The 22,961-nt window shown below is 43.5% G+C and overlaps 1 protein-coding gene across 6 annotated transcripts in view; it reads left to right on the forward strand.

Moving 5' to 3' along the window:
• plxnb1b (plexin b1b) overlaps positions 1-22,961 on the forward strand; it is a 379,931-nt gene that overhangs the window by 164,268 nt on the left and 192,702 nt on the right. For 5 of the 6 annotated variants that reach the window (XM_073072817.1, XM_073072818.1, XM_073072811.1 and 2 more), the window contains exons 2-3: positions 10,783-10,867; positions 13,016-13,098. In XM_073072817.1, coding sequence (XP_072928918.1) covers positions 10,865-10,867; positions 13,016-13,098 — 86 coding nt within the window. In that variant the 5' untranslated portion in view covers positions 10,783-10,864. The remainder of the gene's footprint in view (positions 1-10,782; positions 10,868-13,015; positions 13,099-22,961) is intronic. The other variant, XM_073072813.1, reaches the window with a different exon arrangement.

Genomic DNA, 22,961 nt, shown 5'->3' on the forward strand with positions numbered 1-22,961 from the left:
CAAAGATTTCAAGTGTGACTGTGTCACATTAGTATAATTTGAGTGTTCTGCAGTTTTGCTCTTTAAGCATGGAGAAGAAAGAATATACAGGCGGATAAAGCCTTTGTCCTCCTTGAAGAGGTTGGGAGGGAGAACTCTGACCAGCTGCGACAAGTGCAGTGAAAGCTTTTACACCACAACTTGAGCAAGGCTTGGCTCACTTCAGAGTCTGGTTTTTCAAGATAAGAAACTACAGCAAGTTATTAATTTGTAGATGAAGCCACTGGTATTGAAGGTGACCCTCCTTCCACAACCATCACCATAAATATTAAATGAGGTTCATCAGCTATGACTTTACATAGTCAATCCTATTGCATCTGATGTACTGATTATTTGTATCATGTCCAGTGATTCGGTCCTTAATTAAGGAATTGTTGACAAGGCTAATAGGTAGATAATGTTAAATGCAAGAGATTCTGCAGATGTTGGAAATCCAGAACAACACACACAAAATGCTGGAGGAACTCAGCGGGTCAGGCAGCATCTATGGAAATGAAGAAACTGTCTTGGGTCGAGACTGTTCATCAGGACTGAAGGCACAACCTCAGAATAACAGAATGTCTTTTTAGAACAGATATGAGAAGGAATTTCTTTTGTCAGGAGGCGGTGAATCTATGGAATTTATTACCACAGATGGCTGCAGAGGCCAAAACATTGGTTTATATTTAAAGCAGAGTTTGATAGGTTGTTGAATAGTAAGGGTGCCAAAGTTTACGGGGAGAAGGCTGGAGAATGGGGTTGAGATGGACATTAAATCAGAGATAATGCAGTGGTGGAGCAGATTTGCTATGCCGAATGGCCTAATTCTGCTCCTATGTCTCGTTCTTATGGTCGATTCCTATGTGTGTTTGTTATTGGTTTAACGTCAGTAACACCCTGTTCATGGTGATTTTTTGGGCAATTAGATCTTTTGGTCCTGAGGGATGTAAACAAATTCAGATTCAGTTTTTGTTTTGGAATTTACCTCAATGATATTCTACTATTTTATCCATGAAGCTGCTTTTCCCAGTTTCTGTCACAGCAATTCTTAAATCTACAATCTTGTTGTAGCTATTTTGTGGCAAACACGAGGAAATCTGCAGATGCTGGAAATTCAAGCAACACACACAAAATGCTGGTGGAACACAGCAGGCCAGGCAGCATCTGTAGGGAGAAGCGCTGTCGACGTTTCGAGCCGAGACCCAATGGGTCTCAGCCGGAAACGTCGACAGCGCTTCTCCCTATAGATGCTGCCAGGCCTGCTGCGTTCCACCAGCATTTTGTGTGTATAGATATTTTGTGTTCAATCATTTTAAACATTGCATTGAACATGTAATGGTTATAATGTGTGTACAGTTAGGCTATCAAATAAATACAGTTTATTATTCATGCGCATTTCAAAGTGGACTTCCACTTTGCTTGGCAAGAAAACACACACACGCGTGCGTGTTTTTACATGGAGTGGTGAGGGTGGAGCATCACAGGAGGGGTGTGAGAGAGTGCCCGTGGGGTGGTGGGGGTGGTGCAGGAGCAGACAAGGCAAGGTCATTTGATTCCAAGCAATTGATTTATTGATCATTACAGAATGTCACTGTTCCCTCCCCTCCCCTCCCCATCCCCTTTTCTCAGTCATGATACCCCTCTCCCTGCCCCCTTCCCACCCTCTGTCCTCAATAGAGACCCATGTCAGAATCAAGTTTATCATCATTCGTGTATCATGAACTTTTTTTGTGGCAGCAGCACATTGCAATACATAAAATTACTACAGTACTGTACAAATCTCTTGCCTGCTCTGTAATTATGCATTCTACCATTTCATATTACTATCAGGGAGTGTTATTCCCAGCTACATATATGATCAGGGAGCCATCAGCCAATTAAAGGCAACCTAACTACCTTTCTTTACTCCTTACCATCGTTTGCTTCATGATACTTTCAACCACATTGGATGCTTTCTCATGAATGCCTCACAGTAGTTTATCACCTGCAGGGAATTGTAGTGCAGGCAGTCCGGAGTTATTACTGTGCCCAGATAAAAGCAGAATTCTTTGAAGGCTGGAACTCTTTGATCTGTGCACTATTTGACGTGCTTGGCCTGCCTGGGGAATAGCTACAACGCAGTGATATCTATGCCTCAAATGTCTGTATCCTTACACTCGTCCATTCTACATTGCCAATCCAATCAGCTGCTTCCTCAGGTTTGGCCAGTTTCTTTGTCAGCCAAATGTTTACAGTGAAGAGGAAGTAAAAGCTAGTCTGCTGTAAGGTCCGGTTCCTCAAGTTGATGGAGCTGGTATGTGTTCTCTTTGATTTGATATCTTGTTTCTAATACCATTCCTCTGGGCCTGTGTTAGTTGTTTATTGTCCTGTACTTTGCTTTGTGATTTTAAAACTCACTTTGTATATTAAATTTGCTCCACCATGAAAGCAAATGCATGGAGAGAAGAAAATAATTACAAGAGAATCAATGCACTAAGGCAACCATATACTTAGCTTGCTCAATGTCTGTAAACAATAGTTCCTACTTTATTTTAAGTAATTACAGATTATGTAGATTGTTCTTCAAGAGCATTGTGGAACATTATATAAAAAACCTTATTGTTCCCCAAGGGGGTTTCTAGGCTGAATATTTCTTCCTTTGTGTGCTTTAATCTCCTTCAGAAACATTGAATTTATTTTTTCATATTCCTTCGTCAACTAGTTTGCATTGCTAATGCATTTGTAGTTGAGAATTTGAAACTGGTAATACTTCATTATTGTGGTGTTTAGCATAATGCTATAACGGCACTAGCAATCGCTGATTGGGGTTCAATTCGTGCTGCTGTCCATAAGTAGTTTGTACATTTGCCCCATGACTGGGTTCACCTGGGTGCTCTGCGTTCCTCCCTTATTCCAAAGATGTACAGTTAGGATTGGTAATTTATGGGCATCCTATGCTGGCACGTGAAGTGTAGCAGCACTTGTCCAGCACAATCCCCACTGATTTAATTTGACACACAAATGACACAGTTTCAAGAAAAGGTTTGTGAACCCTTTGCAATTACTTGGTTTTCTACATTAATGTGATCTGATCTTTATCAAAGTCACAATAATAGACAAACAAAATCTGCCTAAACTAATGACACACAAACAATTTTACTTTTAATGTCTTTATTGAATACATTGCTTAATCATTCATAGTCCAGGCTGGAAATAAGTACGTGTTCTATTTTGGATCATTGTGATGTTGCATCACCCAACTTCTATTAAGCAAGGTGACGGACTGCTGCCCTGACATTCTCCTGTAAAATACCTTGGTATGATTTTGAATTAATTGTTCACTCAATGATTGCAAGCTGCCAGGCCCTGAGGCAGCAAAGCAGCCTTAAACCATGATGCTCATTCCACCATGCTTCACAGTTGGGATGAGGTGTTGGTGTTGGTGTGCAGTACCCTTCTTCCTCCAAACATTGCAACATGCATTTCTGCCAAAAAGTTCAACATTTGTCTCATCTGCCCACAGAACATTGTCACAGAAGTGTGGAACATCCAGGTGGTACTTTGAGACGTGCAGCAATGTTTGTTTTGGGAAGCAGTGGTTTCCTCCATGGTGAGCTTCCGTGAACACCATTCTCGTTCAGTATTTTTCCTTTAGTGGACACGTGAACAGAGACTTTAGCAAGTTCTTGAGAATTCTGCAGGTCCTTTGCTGTTACCCTTTGGTTCTTTTACACCACCGTCAGCATTGCACGTTGTGATCTTTGCAGGATGCCCACTCCTAGGGAGAGTTTCAACAGTACTGAGTTTCCTCCATTTGTAGACAATTTCTCTGACTGTGGACTGATGAACACTCAGGTCTTTCAAGGTGCTTTTGTAGCCTTTTGCAGCTTCAGGCTTCTCTACAATTCTTCTACTAAGGTCCTCTAAAATGTTTTGTTTGAGGCATGGCGCACATAAACATATCTTTCTTGAGAAAAGCAGGCTCTGTCAGTAACTTGACTTTGTGTCTTTTTTTATAGGGCAGAGCACCTCTACAACCCACACCTCCAATCACATCTCATTGATTGGAACACCTGACCCAAATAGCTTTTGTAGAAGAGATTATCCCAGATGTTGTTTTTGAACCTAGACTGTGATTGTTTAAATGGTGTACTGTACTCAGTATTGACGAGAAGAAATACAGTTGTTCATTTGTTATTAGTTTAGGCAGATTGTGTTTGTCTATTATTGTGACTTAGAAGAAGATCAGATCACATTTTTATGAGTAATTAATGTAGCAAACCGGGTAATTGCAAAGGGTTCTCAAGTTTTTTCTTGCAACTGGATTTCACTCTTATGTTTTGGCGTGCATGTGGCCAATAAAGCTTATTTTTATGTTTATTTGTTTGAGGCAAATCAAGGTCTTCCTGTGGAGAGCACAGGGTTTTACTTTCTCAACCTTTAATCTTTTGTGTTATTCCCCCTTTTATCACAGCCCAAATGTGATTAGACTTGTTGTCGTTTGGGACTCTGGTGTCACTTTCCCTGAAATTATCTCTTACCCCCCGATGAGTACGTTCTGTTGGTGCTTGAGATGAATAAAATGATGCTCCGGAAACCAAGGAGCAAACTTAATTGGATGCCATGTTGTTGTGGCATTGGCCTTGAGCTAGCTTCACAACATTTTTGAAAAGCCTGTTGGTGCTTGTGCTTGGATGGAGCCAAGTTATCCACAGAGGCGTTCACAGTGTCTCTGGTCAAAGGTCATTAAGGCCCTCTGTTGGTCGGGGTCTACTTTGGTTGTTAATAAGCAAGCCTGTGCAGTCCAATATGGAGATCAAGCTGTTGTCTGCGCAGCAGGACACCCCACTCCACATGGCTGATGAATGGCCAGAGACCATTTTAGCACAATGGCGTCACAGGAGTTGCCAGTCAGAACTGAACTCAATGTAGGACTGCTTTAGGGACTCCAGCTCTGGAGTTTTGCTTTGGGTTTTCACCCAAAGCCTTTCTCATGAATGAGTATAGCCAAAAACCAGTGGTGGTGTGAGATCAGGGTTTTCCTTCTAGATGAGCTGCTAACCACTTCTGACAAGCCCTATCTGCCCGAAGTAACTGTTTTGAAGGTATCAGTAACCTGCTTTTGCCCCTTCTTCTGTCAGTAGAAGTGGTTCTGCCGGGCTTAGTAGCTAAGCCACACATGAAGGCCGGGAGTTAGACTTGGTTGTCAGAGGCCATTTGAAATGCATGTCATTGGGAGCATTTAATAGCTAGTGGGAGCTTATCCCCACTACACCCCCTCCCCCTCCCCCTCCCCCAGCTAGAACAACCTTAAGGAATCATGAGAACATAAAAGCTAAATATAACAGTGGCTACCATTGTGGTGTACATTCAGCAGTTCAGATACATTGCAAGGAGTTTCACTGAAGTGCGTCCAGACAAAGATGATACCTGGCTACGTAAGGAGTGATCAGAGGAGAGAGAAGTGAAGAGAGAGTGGGAGGGATTTCCAGAGCTTTTGCTTTTAACTGTTTGAAGCAGCTGACTACAAAGGTTGAAAGTGCTGAACGACATTCAGATGTGCAAAGGTTGATGGTACTGAAGAATATAAACGCCAGTGTAAAAATTTCAAAATGAGAAGCTGCCGGATGTGTGGTCGTGTTGGTTGAGAAAAGGCGGAAGGACGATGGCCGAATGGAACTTGGTAAAGCAGTGTTCTGAGCAAGCTCCGAATTACAGAGCTAGGCTGTAGCTAGGAATATCGAGTCTGAAGCTGATGAGATCCTTGAAAAGGAATAGATGAACTGAGTCAGAGATAGAGCTGTGTAATGTTCTGGTGAGCAACCCATCTAGAAATGAAAAGAGCTTATTAATTGAAGACACGAGAGACTGTAGACACTAAATCTGAAGTCCTAAGGTAGGGTCTCGATCTGAACATCCTACAAAAAGTAGTGGATATGGCCCAGTCCATCGCAGGTAAAGCCCTCCCACCTTTGAGCATATGTACACAGAGTGTTGTCTCCAGAAAACTGCGTCAATTATCAGGAACTTCCACCACCCAGAGTATGTTCTCCTCCTGTACCACCATCAGCAAGGTGGGACAGGAGCCTCCCGACTCACATCACCAGGTTCAGGAACAGTTATTACCGCTCAACCATCAGGCTCTTGAACCAAAGGGGAGAACTTTATTCAACATCACTTGTCCTATCACTGAAATATTCCCACAACTTTTGGACTCTCTTTCAAGACTCTTCATCTCATGTTCATGTTATTTAATATTTAATTATTTATTATTATTTTTTATTTTAGTATTTAATGTTTTTCTTGCACACTGGTTAGTGCAGTCTTTCATCAACTCTATTATTCTATTATGAATTTATTGAGTATACTACAAGAAAATGAATCCAGGGTTGTCTGTGGTCACATAGATGTAGTTTGATAACTTTGACCATCCCTTTGCCTCTACAGATGCCGCTTGACCCACAGTGATTTGCTCTTTTTGGATTCCAGCTTGTTTATTGTCATTCTTATGGATCCAAGGCAATATAAAAAGCAGAATAAATAGAAATATAAAAGTAATCCTGTAAAGCACAATGTACAAGTAACTGTTTGTGTGGCCATAAATCCATATGATTACCTTGTATCCATAGACTGCTTCTATGTACATAAAGTAAGACTGGGTGAAGTGACAAAGTGATTCTTGGCAAGAGGTAACAGTCCCACACTGTTTTATGTGTTGCCTAATAAATAGTCTGTTTGTATTTTGCAACCCAGTTCCTGTGTAGGGTTAGTTTGGAAATAGGCAGAGGCCATTCTGCCCTGTGAATCTGTATGTTCTTCAAGTAGTTCTGTATCATAACTCCATATATACAGAAAGTATCCCCCTGGAGAAGGGCCAGTAACATTGTGACACCCACCATGCACTCGGACTGTCCCTCCCACTCCCATCAGGGAGGAGGCTACGTAGCATCCACGCCAGGACCATCAAACTCAAAAACATATACGTTCCTCAAGCCGTAAGGCTGATCAACAGCTCCACCCACTAGCCCACCCCTCCACACCCCAAACACCACCACTTTATCATTTCCTGTCAGTCACCTCATATACAGACACTCCTGTGCCTAGTGTCACTTTATGGACATATAATCAATCTATGTCTATAAGCTATCTTATGTATTTATACTTATTGTGTTTTTAATTGTGTTCTTTATCTGTTGTGTTTTTTCGCACTGCGTTAGAGCTATAGTAATTATTTTGCTTTCCTTTACACCTGCGTACTGGAAATGACATTAAACAATCTTGATTTCTTGATTTTGAATGGATGCTGGAGCAGATCTCAGCTCATGCAGTTTTGAATCTCTGTGGACGTAACCCCAGTAGTTTCCTGACTGAAGTTTTTTTTTTGAGGAAGTTCTTCCTTTCATTAGCTAAGCTTTAATTTCAAAGCATTTTTTGTGATTAAATTTAGCCCATTATCAAGGGATAGCTTCTTTCCTTACAGCTGCTTTAATTATCTTAAAGATTGAAGATTTCACTCCATACTGATGGCTTAGAAGCCTATCAACCTCTTGAATGCAATTTATAACCCTTCATCGTTAAAAGTAAATTTATTATCAAAGTGTGTATATGTCACCGTATGCTACCCTTGTGGGCACTCGCAGTGAAACAAAGAAATTCAATAGGAAAACGGCACACAGAGAGGCAAATAAAGTATAAAAGAAGGCAATTTATGTTCAACAGTAAGATAGGCCAGGCTTGGTTTTGACTTCAATAAACGCTTAAATTATTAACCCAAGAATCCAGCCAATTAAAGTTCTCTCTCCAAAAAATGCTGTAAGTAAAGCAGATATTTTGTCGGGAGTTTTTGCTGGACCCACCCAGGAGTTGAATACGTCTCTGTTAGGGCTCCTGACAAAGTCATTCACTGAGGGTGAATGAACAAATGCCCGGTGTGTGAGTGAAAGCCAGCTTCGGGCCAAGTCTGCTGGGCGGTTGTGGAAGTCCAGGGTTCTGACAAATATTTGGTCAGCTGTGTGGATTACTTGTAGATGGGCTCTCTCAGGCTGTTATTTGATTTTCTGTTTTCCTTGAAAGAGTGTCTGTAGGATGATCAATGAGGACCTCCTTGTTGGTTCAGATGCTATAAAGTCCAAGTGGGCCATGAATTCTTCTGAAAGAAGAATTTACAATTTTTGGTATAGTTCAAAGGATGTGGGTGTCTCTGGCAAGGCCCATATTTATGGTCATCCCTAATTTCCCTGCGAACTGTCCCACTTTGTAGAGGCTAGTCAGGTCAATGTATCCCAGTCAGGATAAGGGCAACAGATAACCTTTTCTGAACTTAAAGGTTTTTACTGAATCCAGCATATGACTTTAAATTTATCTCAGTCCTGGAATTTAAATTTCCCAGCTGCCTTATTGGGATTTGAACTCACTGCACAGCTGGGAGGTTCTGGGTCAATAATCCAGACTACTCCAGTGCAAAACTGGTTACTGAATGACTACAGCACTGCGTGTATTTAAGTTTGAAGCTGGTTGCCATCTTGTCCTTGCACCTGTTCCTGCTTGGTTCATTTGTATATTGAGATCGAGGATGGCACAGGTTCTTCTGCCCTTTGAGCTGTGTTGCCGCTGGAGGTTTGGCCAGTGTAGCAGCCTGCGGCTGATACTCGAACAAGGTGACTCAGTTTGTACGGAGAAGACTGGACTGTTGATCCGGAATTATTCTAGCTGTGCATTGAGTTACATAAAATAAGCGGCACATGTGTGACTAACCTACTTTTATCTATTTGGAGATACAGCCCATCAAGTCTGTGCTTCCTGGTTATACCTGTATGACCAGTTAACCTACCAATCCCCGTTTTGGGAATGTGGGAAGAAACTGGAGAATCGGGAGGACCCCATGCAGTCACAGGGTGAAAGTACAAACTCCTTACAGACATCGGCAGAATTGAACCCGGGTTGGTAACTCTGTAACTGCGTTACACTAACCGCTATGCAACTGTGCCAACTATTTCAACAATAATTGACAATGAGACTCAGTGACCACTCTATCAGATCCACCTGTGTACTACTTGTTCATGCAGATATCTAATCAGTCAATCACGTAGCAGTAACGCAAAGCATTAAAACATGCGGACGTGGTCAAGAGGTTCAGCTGTTGCTTAGACCAAAATTCAGAATGAGGGAGAAATATGATCCAAGCGACTTTGACAGTGGAAGAATTGGTGGTTTGAGTGTCTCAGAAACTGCTGAACTCCTGGGATTTTCATGCACAACGCTCCCTAGAGAATGGTGTGAAAAACAAAAATGTCCCACCAACAAGTTTGCAAATTCATCAAAGGTTTCTCCCCATGGTTTTCCACACAGCTTTTCAACTCTTTTCACGCCCAGACTTTTGTTTAGCGTGGTGGTGGCGGTGGAGCGCTGTCATTGAGACAACCATGCCGCTGATCATTTCAGCGAGAGGCCTGCTTCAAAGCCAGGCAGGGTTTGACCTCTGCTCTTTCTTGCAGCCCGTTGGTCCATTTCAAGCCAGGCAGAGTTTGACCTCTGCTCTTCCTCCGCCATTGGTCCATTGCAAGGACATTAATGTCAAAAAGAATTGAAGTGGGCTGATTTACACAGTTGATGAGATCACTGAATTATTTAAAAGATTAGTTTTATTTGTCACATGTACGTCGAAACAGCGAACTGTAAGGTGAAAACCATTGTTTACGTCAATGACCAACAGAGTCTGAGAATTTACTGAGTGTAGCCCACATGTATCGCTGCATTTCCAGCACCAGCATTGTGTGCCCACAACTCACTAACCCTAATCTGCCCGTCTTTTGAAATGTGGGAGGAAATCAGAGCAGCCTTGTGGTCATGGGGGGAAATGTGCGAACTCCTTACGTACAGACATGGGAGTTGAACGCTGATCTTACAACTTGCGTTTAAATAGTATGCTAACCAGTGTGCTGCAGTGCCACCACTTTATAAAACTTCCTTTCATGGACTTGTTTATGTTGAAGTTAGTGGTAAGGTTTAATCTTGCTGGTTTGAAGTTAGATCCTCTGCCCAGGGTTTTAGAAACATAGAAAACCGACAGCACAATACAGGCCCTTTGGCCTACAAAGTTGTTCCGAACACATCCCTACCTCAGAAATTACTAGGTTTACCCATAGCCCTCTATTTTTCTAAGCTCCATGTACCTATCCAAAAGCCTCTTAAGAGACCCTATCGTATCTGCCTCCACCTCCGTTGCCGGCAGCCCATTCCACGCACACACCACTCTGAGTAAAAAACTTACCCCTGACGTCTCCTCTGTACCTACTAACCAGCACCTTAAACCTGTGTCCTCTTGAGGCAACCATTTCAGCTTAGCTCTCCTCTTTTCCACGATCACCCCTTTTCAATTTGATCTTATAAAACTCAGGGCCAAAGGGCTAATTTGTTGTAAAGCCAGCACAAGAAGCACTGGGTCAATTTGTAATCAAAGGAGCAAGAAAGAACTCTGGTGAAGTCCCACTGACTTGAAACTTTGCCCTCTTGTATAGATGAGTGGTCGAATTTTAAGGGAGGGTGTTGGTAGGATTGTGGAAAGAACTGTTCGGCACAGACTCAGCGGCTCGAAGGGCGTGTTTCTGTGCTGTATTTCACAATGATTCTATGCCTGTTAACTTCGAGAGAGCAGCCTGCCCTTCTGTTTTATTTCAGATTTAGAGCATCTGCAGTATTTTCCTTTGAGTTTTTTAAAATAACAATTTGTGTTTTGGCTCTGATGTTCCAGCAGAAGTCCATAACATTGTATTTTCTTGTTTACAGATCTATGTGTGTGGAGACAGCACTAAAGACAGGGCCGGCAGTGCAGGGCTAATGCACCTGTCCGGAAGCCTGCAAGAGACAAATGGTAAGCAGCCTTTCCTTTCTAGGGATAAAAGCGGAAATTAATGGAGAGTGGTTTATCATCAAGGCCTGAGATTCATTTTCTTGTGAACATTCAAAGTAAATGCAAGAAACATAATAGAATCAAAGAATACCCAATAGGACAATCAATCAATGTGCAAAAGACAATGAAGTGTTAAAATACCAAGATGAAAAACTAACAATAATAATAAATAAGCAATAAAAATTGAGAACATGAGATGAAGAGTCCTTCAAAGTGATTCAGGTGGATTGGGGGTGACAGATTAATGACTCTGACCTCTTCTCCCAGAGCCTCATGATCAGCCCATCACCTCTCTCTTGTTTCCAGTCTCCTTCCCCAATTCCACTATCCCCTCCTATTAGATTCCTTCTTCAACACTTTGTCTCTTCCACCTCTCCCCTCCCAGCTTCTTTCATCATCCTTCTGCACCCACCCCACCTCACCCACCTTTCCCCTCAGGATAACTTGGGGCAATTGTAGTCGAGTCAGACTGTTGGAGACCCTTCTTCTTACAACTTGATTGGGGTGGCTGTGGCAGTGTGTAATCAAGACAAATGAGTGAGGCTCTGTAGGGAAACTGCTTTAAAAGAGTCTTCCTAAAAGAAGACGGGGGGTGTCACAGTATTGTACCAGATAGCACAATGTTATTACAGCTCGGGGTGCAGAATGCAGAGTTCAGTGAGGAGTTTGTATGTCCTTCATGTTCCCTCCCACAGTCCAAAGGACATACCTGTTAATAATTTAATTGTCTTTGTAAATTGTCCTGAGATGAAATCGTTGGGTTGCTGGGCAGTATGGCTGAAAGGGCCGATTCCACACTGTGCCTCAAAATGCGTGTCATGGCGATATCCAGAGTCGAATAGAGTCAGCATCCTAGCAGAACTGTTCATATTTCCCACTTGTTTTCACACACTATAATTGTTCACTGTCATTACTCTGTTTACTGCTCATTGCGGTAGGATACAGCAGCGCAGCAGTGTAGTGGCTAGCATAACATGAGTGATCGGGGGTTTAATTCCCACTACTGCCTGTAAGGAGTTTTTGTGTTCTCCCCATGACCGTGTGGGTTTCTTGTGGGCATTGCAGTTTTCTTCAACATTCAGATGATGCATGGCATAGTAACTTGTGGACGTGAATATGTTGGCACTGGAAGCATGGAGGGTCTTGCAGGATGCTCCGAGCACATTCTTAGATTACGTTGGTCGTGACACGGATGACACGTTTCATGGTATGCTTTGACAAGGCTGATCTGACATTGGCCCTAGTGTCTGTACTAAGCTGAATTCCTTTTCTGAGTCTCACTTCATATGTCACTTGCCATTTGTCTGCGTGCTTTTAAACATCATTTGTCCTGCCATTTTCTGCCCCATGTTATGTCCTCTGAATTTGCCTCATCCCCTTTAACAAGCCAGTTACGTCCCTGGGAAACACCTTTGTTTGTTTTTCTGTATCAGGTGTTGAAGCACAGAGACCTGCTCGAAACTCCACAGGGAATCTTGGGTTTCCCGGCAGGCACTTGACACTTCCTTTGCCACATTACAATCTGGGGACGCACTACAATCCTTCCCATTGGCACAGATGTGGTCCCAGATTGCACCAAGTTCCAGAGATGCTGGCGTCCAACAAAGCATGTGGTTTTCTGGATCTCTTCATGATGTCAAACCACATCCTGTTCTGTGTCAGGGCGAAATGTATTTCAGCAGGAAGATTCACACATACAGTTTGTACATAAGATTATATAACCTGCGGCCACACTCCAACAGTAATTTGTACATTGTGTTTTATAGGATTGCTTTTATATTTATATTTTTTGTGGGTTTTTTATTACCTCTACTGGCTCACGGAGCCCTTGAGGTCTTTGGAGTTTCTAGTGGCATTTCTGTAGCACTGGGGTTTTTACGGGGTGGGGTTACTGCCCCATGCCAAAGCCTCCTCCTTTCACAGTTGGGTTGGGAGTGTCGGTGCTGGAGTTGTTTTTTAAGCTGCATGGATTCAAAGTCACAATCATTTCTTTCTCCTTTACACTCGTTTACTGAAGAATACCAGTAAACAATGTTGAATGTGGGCTCATAGTAAATTGAGACACTTTAGTCCCCTCTTTCTGCCGTGAGTGGTTTCTTTTTCCAACAGCCACAGACACCACGTTGCTCACAGCTCCACTCGGTGTTGGCTCAGGAAGCAGCCAGGGCACACGGAGATCACACCAGCCTCAGGTGAGAGAAGTGACCAGTGGAGCTGCTTTTGCATGCGATGGTTAATGATAAATGTTGGCCACGCCACTCAGAGAATACTCTTGTACATTTACTGGTGCCAAGCATTCAGAATCAGAATGCTTGTTATGTTATGAAATGTTATGAAATGTGTTGATTTGCAGCAACAGTACGGTGCAAAACACCGTACAAAGTGTAAATCACAATCAGTATATATTAAAAATAATTAAGCAAGTAGTGCAAACAGAGAGGGTGGAAATACTGAGGTGATGTCCGTGGGTTCATTGTCAATTCAGAAATCTGATGGTGGAGGGATGGAAGCTGTTTCTGAAATATTGAGTGTGTGTCTTCAGGCTCCTGTACCTCCTCTTTGATGGCAGCAATGAGAAGAGGGCATGACCTGGGTGATGGGGGTCCTCTATGATGGATGCTGCCTTTTTGAGGCATCACCTTGGATGCTGGGGAGCCGAGTACCCGTGATGAAGGTGGCTGAGCTTACAACTTTCTTCAGATCTTCTGCTGTGGCCCCTCCACACAAGACAGTGATGCAACCAGTTAGAATGCTCTCCACGGTATAGCTGTAGGAAGTTGAGAGTGTCTTTGGTGGCATACCAATTCTCCTCAAACTCCTAATGAAATATGGATGCTGTTATGCCTTCTTTGTAATTGATCAATGTGTTGGGTCCAGGATAGATCCTCAGAAATGTTGACACCCAGAAACATTCTTTTTCTGTCCAAAAAAGGACATGTTTGACAAACTTCAGGCCCAAGCCTTTGGCATTTTCCTGTGGAACAACTGACGAACCCAGCTCAAGTTGGAATCTCGGCCCAGGAAAATTCATTTCAAGGTTCTGTCTCAAACACCTCTTCCCACTGGATCAAGTCCTCTTTTCCACTTTACAAAATGAATCTCCAGCAACACATGCAAAAATGCCGGAATGCTGGGAAATGGGACAAAGGGAATATCTTGGAGAGCTACTCATGCATAATGCTGAAGGAACTCAGCAAGTCAGGCAGCATTTATAGAGAGGAATAAAGAGTTGCCGTTTCGAGGCTGACAAGCTCGAGGTCAGGGTTGCTTAGATGATTCTCATGATTGCAAAGGCTGCTATGGAAGTGTGAGAAACAGGGCACAGCCTGGCAGCACCTTTGAAATTTGGGACCATTTCACAAGAGACAGCGAATCTTCCTGTTATAGATGCAGACATATTTTGGGCCTGGCATTCCCTTTTTCAGAAGCTCCAATGGAAACACTGGAGGTGGCCTGTTAGCTGAGGTGTTGATGCTCCATGATTGCATTGGTCACCTTGTTAACCACCAGGGTACTAGCCATCATGTCCTGATCTGCCAGGCAGTCAGATCTGTGTAGACTTCAACAGAAGCAAGAGGTGAGGTGTGGAGAGGTGGTATGGAGAAGAGCAGAATTGAGTGTTTTCTCTTCTCTCGAAGACCCCCTTCATGAATCAGCCAATATTAACATTAAGGTCACACAATTGTCCAGTGGGTGTATTACACAGTGAGAGTATTACCACAATGCTGGTGTTGTATAAACACAGTGTGTGGTGTCAAACCTGGCCACCCTCACTGCTCATTGCTACATTCTTCCTTTCTTTGAGTGAGTTAAATAAAAAAACCTTGAGGCAAGTGTTTTCCCAAGTTATGGGGCCAGCTCTTTGTGATTTGTGGCAGGTGAAAAGATTTATTGGGTTATAAAAACCTGATGCAAATCTGGGAGAAAACACTGAAATATGATTATTTTTGTTATTATTATATTTATATTGAGCAGTGGTTCAATAAGTGGCTTTGCCATCGTTGCCTGGGGTTATTTGTGCTGGGGAACACTACCTGTCTGTGATACTGTATAGTACAAGAACACCAGGTGCTCCCGGTTCCGCAAGGTTGAGGTTTGTAACTTTAGTTTTCTGCCAAACCATGTCCAGTTGATAGTTTGGGGGATCACTGTTGGCAATAAAGGTCAGAAACACATGGCTATGCAGATAGAGTATAACATCTCTGAGTAACTATTTTTACCTGGACTTTCAATGTACTGGAATACTAAGCCACTTTGTGAGGTTTGTTAATGGATTCACAGGGTGCAGCCACTGCTGGCAAAGCGACATTTATTGTCCATCGTAAATGCAGTACGAAAGCTGTAATATCGCATATTCTTGCCAGTTATACTGTGCAACTTGGTCCGAGAGCAGTGTAGTGTCTTGGATAGACCTACACATCATCCTCTTCTTTAGCCTATTCTCCTCCTGGGGCACTGGTTGGCAGCAGCAGCTCACTCGTCTTCTGTCCTGGGCGAAGGTTGATCGGCCCTGTGGCTTCAGCTTTCACTGTATGGTTTTTTACGTTTTCTAGGCGAGGATCCTTCCCCACTCAGGGATAAGGTCATTGGAGCGTCAGAATCAGAATCAAGTTTATTATTACTGGCATGTGACGTGAAATTTGTTAACTTAGCATTAGCAGTTCAATGCAATCTATAATCTCGCAGAGGGAGGGAAAAAATAAAATAAAACATAATAAATAAACAAGTAAATCAATTATGTATATTGAATAGATTATTAAAAATGTGCAAAAACAGAAATACTGTATATTAAAAAAGTGAGGTAGTGTCCAAAACTTTGAAATCCATTTAGGAATCAGATGGCAGAGGGGAAGAAGCTGTTCCTGAATCATTGAGTGTGTGCCTTCAGGCTTCTGTACCTCCTACCTGATGGTAACAGTGAGAAAAGGCCATGCCCTGGGTGCTGGAGGTCTTTAATAATGGACGCTGCCTTTCTGAGACACTGCTCCCTGAAGATGTCCTGGGTACTTTGTAGGCTAGTACCCAAGATGGAGCTGACTAGATTTACAACCTTCTGTAGCCTCTTTCGGTCCTGTGCAGTAGCCCCTCTACACCAGACAGTGATGAAGCCTGTCAGAATGCTTTCCACTGTACAACTATAGAAGTTTTTGAGTGTATTTGTTGACATGCCAAATCGCTTCAAACTCCTAATAAAGTATAGCCGCTGTCTTGCCTTCTTTATGACTACATCAATGTGTTGGGGCCAGGTTAGATCCTCAGAGATCTTGACACCCAGGAACTTGAAGCTGCTCACTCTCTCCACTTCTGATCCCTCTGAGGATTGGTATGGGTTCCTTTGTCTTACCCTTCCTGAAGTCCACAATCAGCTCTTTTGTCTTTCTGATGTTGAGTGCCAGGTTGTTGCTGCGGCACCATTCCACTAGTTGGCATATCTCATTCCTGTACACCCTCTCGTCATCACCTGAGATTCAATGGTTGTATCATCAGCAAATTTGTAGATTGTGTTTGAGCGATGCCTAGCCACACTGGCATGTGTATACAGAGAGTAGAGCAGTGGGCTAAGCACACACCCGAGGTGCACCAGTGTTGATCATCAGCGAGGAGGATATGTTATCACCAATCCGCACAGATTGTGGTCTTCCGGTTAGGAAGTCGAGGATCCAATTGCAGAGGGAGGTACAGAGGCCCAGGCTCTGCAACTTCTCAATCAGGATTGTGGGAATGATGGTATAAAATGCTGAGCTATAGTCGATGAACAGCATCCTGACGTAGGTGTTTGTGCTGTCTATGTGGTCTAAAACTGTGTGAAGAGCCATGGAGATTGCATCTGCGTGATGTAGGCAAATTGCAATGGGTCCAGGTCCTTGCTGAGGCAGGAGTTCAGTCTAGTCATGACAACCTCTCAAAGCATTTCATCACTGTCGATGTGAGTGCTACCGGGTGATAGCCATTAAAGAAGCCCACATTATTTTCTTTGGCACTGGTATAATTGTAGCCTTTAGTGTTGCCATTGGTGTTTGCTTCGTGCTGGGTTTTTATGAAATGGCATTGCTAGCCCCGTGCTCGGCCTCCTCCTTTCCCGACTGGGCTTGTGATTGTCCATGGTGGAGTTAGCCAGACTTCAAAAGGACAACAAATCTCTTGCCTCAACAGTGATCAGCATGGTTTTTAAAAATGATGATCTGGTGATTTCATGGCCTCCATTATTGCTATTAACTTTCATTTGTATAATGAGAAGATATTCTAAGTTTACTTAAATTGGATTTAAACTGGCCTGCTGGGATTTGAACCCTATTCTCTGCATTATTAGTCCAGCTTTTTCTCTTAATTGTCTAGAGAGGCAGATGTTAGGCCAAATTATCAAGAGCTTTTTTTATAGGTGTTGGCCACCCCCCCCCCCCCCACCTTCCCGGCGTGATGCCAGACCAAAAATAATGTTAAAACGTGTATTTGTTTCCCATATGTGAGATTTTTCATGCCAAATTGCAGTCCATGATTGGATGGTCAAAGTTATCATCAAATTGTGTTTTATTTTTACTTAGACAGTGGGACAAAAAGGGATATTTGAAGGACTGCAGTTAATCCTGATTATAGAGATCATAAATTGAACAAACCAAGTGATCCTTTTAAAAGTTGTTTTGCTCAAAAGTAATGGAGAGTGAGCTACAGGAAGAATCTGACTGTACCAATTTTTAATGCTCACAGTCACGTTGACTTGAGAAGTGTTCTCACATCCCAGGACATTCCTGAACAAGGTATTGCCTTTAGGTGTTAATTGAAAAGTGGCTCTGAAAAGCCAGAAGTTTCTTTGCCACGTGGGTGACAAAGTTAGCCTTTCCTGCCCAAAGCACCACTGTTCCTCACGCATCTGGTCCACCAGGTCATTGGTATAGCTCACAGTGTTCTTAGTCATAGAACAGTACAGCACAGAAACAACCTAGGACAATCTAGCCCATGCTTAAGACCATAAGATAGAGGAGAATAATTAGGCCATTTGGCCTATTGAGTCTGCTCTGTCATTTTATCATGGCTGATTCCTCTCAGCCTCAATCTCCTGCTTCTCCCCATATTTTTTTGTGTGCTGCCTAAACAAGAATCTATCAACCTCTGCCTTAAGTATATCCAATGGCCTCATCATCCACCTGTGGCAAAGAATTCCACAGATTCACCACTCTCTGGCTAAAGAAATTCCTCATCTCCGTTCTAAATGAACGTCCTTGATTCTGAGGCTGTGCCCTCTGGTCTTAGACTTCCCCACCTTCGAAAACATCCTCTTCAAATCTACTCTATCAAGGCCTTTCAATATTTGATAGGTTTCAATAAGATCCCCTTTCATTCTTCTGAATTCCAGGGAGTACAGGCCCAGAATATCTTTCATTCCCAGAATCATTCTTGTAAGCCTCAACTGAATCATCTCCAAACCTTACTTAGATAAGGAGCCCAAAACTGTGCTCAGTTCTGCAAATGAGACCTCACCAGTGACTTGACTTAACATCTTTGCTTTTATATTCTAATCTGCTGGAAAGAATACTGGCATTGTATTTGCCTTTCTTACCACCGACTCGATCTGCAAATTAACCTGTAGGGAATCGTGCATGAGGACTTCCGAGTCGCTTTACATCTCACATTTTAAATTTTTCTCCATTTAGCGTATAGCCAACCTTTTTATTTCTTTTACCAAAGTGTATGAGCATCTTAAGGACATCTTCAGGGAGCGGTGTCTCAGAAAGGCGGTGTCCATTATTAAGGACCTCCAGCACCCAGGGCATGGCCTTTTCTCACTGTCACCATCAGGTACGAGATACAGAAGCCTGAAGGCACACACTCAGTGATTCAGGAACCGCTTCTTCCCCTCGGCCATTTGATTCCTAAATGGACATTGAAGCTTTGGACACCACCTCACTTTTTTTTAAATATACAGTATTTCTGTTTTTGCACATTAAAAAAAATCTAATTAATATACATAATTGATTTACTTATTTATTATTATATTTCATTTTACTTATTATTAATTTTTCTTCTCTCTCTGCTAGATTATGTATTGTATTGAACTGGTGCTGCTAAGTTAACAAATTTCACATCACATGCCGGTGATAATAAACCTGATTCTGATTCTGAATTCCTATCGCTATATTCCATCCACCTCTTTGCCCATTCTCCTAATCTCTTTAAGTCCTTCTCTAGCCTCCCTGCTTCCTCAACACTACCTGGCCCTCCACCTATCTTTGTATTATTTGCAAACTTGTCTAAAAAAGTCATCAGTTCCATCATCTAAATCATTGACATTTAAAGTAGAAAGAATCAGTCCCAACACAGACCCCTGCGGAACACCACTTGTTCATAATATCCATTTATTCTCCTTTGTCTATCTTGCTTGTTATTTCTTCAAAGATTTTCAAGAGGTTTGCCAGGTAAGAATTTTCTCTTGGGAAACCATGCTGTCAATGCCATGTTGAATTATTATCCTGCCTAGTCCCATCGACCTGCACCTGGCCCATAACCCTTCAGACCCCTCCCATCCATGTACTTATCAAAACTTCTTAACTGTTGAAATGAAATCCACATCTACCGCTTCAGCTTGCAACTCATTCCACACACTCACCACTCGCTGAATGAAGAAGTTCCCCCTTGTGTTCTTTTTAAGCATTTCACCTTTCACCCTTAACCTATATCTTTGTAGTTCTAGTAGAAAAAGCCTGCTTGTACCCCTCTTGTTCAGCTTCATGTTCCTGCCATGCTCCCTCACTCCAATACATGGATATGAGCACAGGTCCTGAATGTGAGTTCCCCAGATTTTTATTGTCTTGAGCTTTGATCCCTTACCCATTTTTACCACAGACCCTACACCACCTTTGCACTGTGAGGCCAAGTTGTGCTCTGCGCACCTCGGTTCTGCACTGCTGCTGAAATCCTTCTGTTTTTATACAGCTGTGATGACCTTTCTCATGGACAACAGGGCTACAGCAAACCCTAGCACATATCTGGTTCTGCATTACGTGTTGTTTTTTCCAGTTTAATATCGGCCAACAGGGCTTGAGATAGGGTTTCCATTTTAGATGCAAGAAAATTCGTGTATCTCCAATTCAGGGGGAACAGTAACTTGTGGGGGTCAGGTGGGACAATGAATTAGAGGATTTGCCGTTGAATGGTAGAGCAAGTTTAAAGGTTTTTTTTTTACTTACTCCTGCACTGATTCCTTGTTTCATTGCAGTCTGGAATATGAGAGCAGCTTTAGGATTGAGGATCAACTTTATACATTAGCCATATACATTTACATGTATTTACAGGTGGTAAATCTGTGGAATCTGTTGCCACTGGAGGATGTGGAAGTCAAGTCATTGGGTATATTTAAGGCAGAGGTTGTTAGATTCTTGAGTAGTCAGGGTATAAAGGGATATGGGGAGAAGGCAGGAGATTGGGGCTGAGAGGGAAATGGATTGACTAAGATGAAATGTAGGAGCAGACTTGATGGGCCAAATGGCCTAATTCTGCTCCTATATCTTATTGACTAATGGTCTAATGTATTAGGAAATTGCTGTAGTGTGTTGGTCAAGGTGCGACATGCAACAAAAAAAAACAACTCTGTGAACTGTACGGGGCCATTAGCGAACTACAGAACCACGCCCTGATGGTCTGTTTATTGTCGCCGGAGATTTTAACCACGCGAACCTTAAATCAGTGCTCCCCAAATTCCATTAATATGTGGACTTTGCAACGAGAGGGGAGAATGTGTCGGACCTGGTTTACACAAACATTCCCAACGCATACCGGGCAGAGCCCCGCCCCCACCTCAGTTACTCAGACCACATCTCTGTTATGCTAATCCCAGCATACAGACCACTCGTCAGGCGCTTCAGACCAGTTCAGAAGCAGGTGAAAACCTGGCCAGCAGGAGCCATCTCTGCTCTTCAAGACTGCTTTGAGCACACTGACTGGCACATGTTCAGGGAGGCTGCAACCGATGGCAACTCTACCAACTTAGAGGAGTACAGAGCATTAGTGACCAGCTACATCAGCAAGTGCATTGATGATGTTACTCTGTCCAAGACCATCACTACATGCGCTAACCAGAAGCCATGGATGACCGCAGAGGTGCGTGCGCTGCTGAGGTCCCGCGACTCCACCTTCAGAGCAGGCGACAAGGCAGCCCTAACAGCACCAAGGGCCAAACTGTCCTGGGCCATCAGAGGGGCAAAGTCTGCACATGCCCAGCTAATCCACAGTCACTTCCAGGACAGTGGTGACACGCGGTGCATGTGGAAGGGCATCCAGGACATCACCAATTACAGGACAACATCACCTGACTGTGCAGGTGATGCCTCCCTCCCAGATGCGCTGAATAACTTCTACGCCCGTTTTGAGGCGGAAAATGACGTGGCGGCGAGGAAGTCCACCCCTCCTACAAATGACCAGGTGCTGTGTCTCTCCGTGGCCAATGTGAGAAGAACCCTGTGCAGGGTCAACCCACGGAAGGCTGCTGGACCAGACAGCATCCCTGGTAGAGTGCTCAGAGGATGTGCAGACCAGCTAGCAGATGTTCTCACTGACATCTTCAACATCTCCCTGAGCAGCGCCATCGTTCCAACATGCTTCAAGGCCGCCACCATCGTCCCCGTGCTGAAGAAGTCTTCAGTGTCCTGCCTAAATGACTACCGTCCCGTTGCACTTACATCCATCATCATGAAGTGTTTCGAGAGGCTCATCATGAGGCATATCAAGACCCTGCTGCCCCCCTCACTGGACCCCCTACAGTTTGCGTACTGTCCCAACTGTTCAACAGATGACGCCATTGCCACCACCCTCCACCTGGCCCTAACCAACCTGGACAAAAAAGACACATACGTTCGATTGCTGTTCATAGACTTCAGTTCAGCATTCAACGCAATCATCCCTCAGAAACTGATTGGAAAGCTGAGCCTACCGGGCCTGAACACCTCCCTCTGCAACTGGATCCTAGACTTCCTGACTGGGAGACCTCAGTCAGTCCGGATCAGGAGCAGCATCTCCAACACCATCACACTGAGCACGGGGGCTTCCCAGGGTTACGTGCTCAGTCCACTGCTGTTCACTCTGCTGACCCATGACTGTGCTGCAACACACAGCTCGAACCACATCATCAAGTTCGCCAATGACACCACCGTGGTGGGTCTCATCAGCAAGAACGATGAGTCAGCTTACAGAGAGGAGGTGCAGCAGCTAACGGACTGGTACAGAGCCAACAACCTGTCTCTGAATGTGAACAAAACAAAAGAGATGGTTGTTGACTTCAGGAGGGCCTGGAGCAACCACTCCCCGCTGAACATCGACGGCTCCTCGGTAGAGATCGTAAAGAGTACCAAATTTCTTGGTGTTCACCTGACGGAGAATCTCACCTGGTCCCTCAACACCAGCTCCATAGCAAAGAAAGCCCAGCAGCGTCTCTACTTTCTGCGAAGGCTGAGGAAAGTCCATCTCTCACCCCCTATCCTCAGCACATTCTATAGGGGTTGTACTGAGAGCATCCTGAGCAGCTGCATCACTGCCTGGTTCAAAAATTGCACCATCTCGGATCACAAGACCCTGCAGCGGAGAGTGAGGTCAGCTGAGAAGATCATCAGGGTTTCTCTTCCCGCCATCACAGACATTTACACTACACGCTGCACCCGTAAAGGAAACAGCATTATGAAGGACCCCATGCACCCCTCATACAATCTCTTCTCCCTCCTGCCGTCTGGGAAAAGGCACTGAAGCATTCGGGCTCTCACGACCAGACTGTGTAACAGTTTCTTCCCCCAAGCCATCAGACTCCTCAATACCCAGAGCCTGGACTGACACATTGCCCTATTGTCCTGTTTATTATTTATTGTAATGCCTGCACTGTTTTTGTGCACTTTATGCAGTCCTGTGTAGGTCTGTAGTCTAGTGTAGCTTTCTCTGTTTTTTTTTACATGGTTCAGTCTAGTTTTTGTACTGTGTCTTGTAACATCATGGTCCTGAAAAACGTTATCTCATTTTTACTATGTACTGTACCAGCAGTTATGGTTGAAATGACAATAAAAGTGACTTGACTTGATAA

Source organism: Hemitrygon akajei, chromosome 19 (genome assembly GCF_048418815.1).
Source record: "Hemitrygon akajei chromosome 19, sHemAka1.3, whole genome shotgun sequence".
Classification (NCBI taxonomy): Eukaryota; Metazoa; Chordata; class Chondrichthyes; order Myliobatiformes; family Dasyatidae; genus Hemitrygon; species Hemitrygon akajei.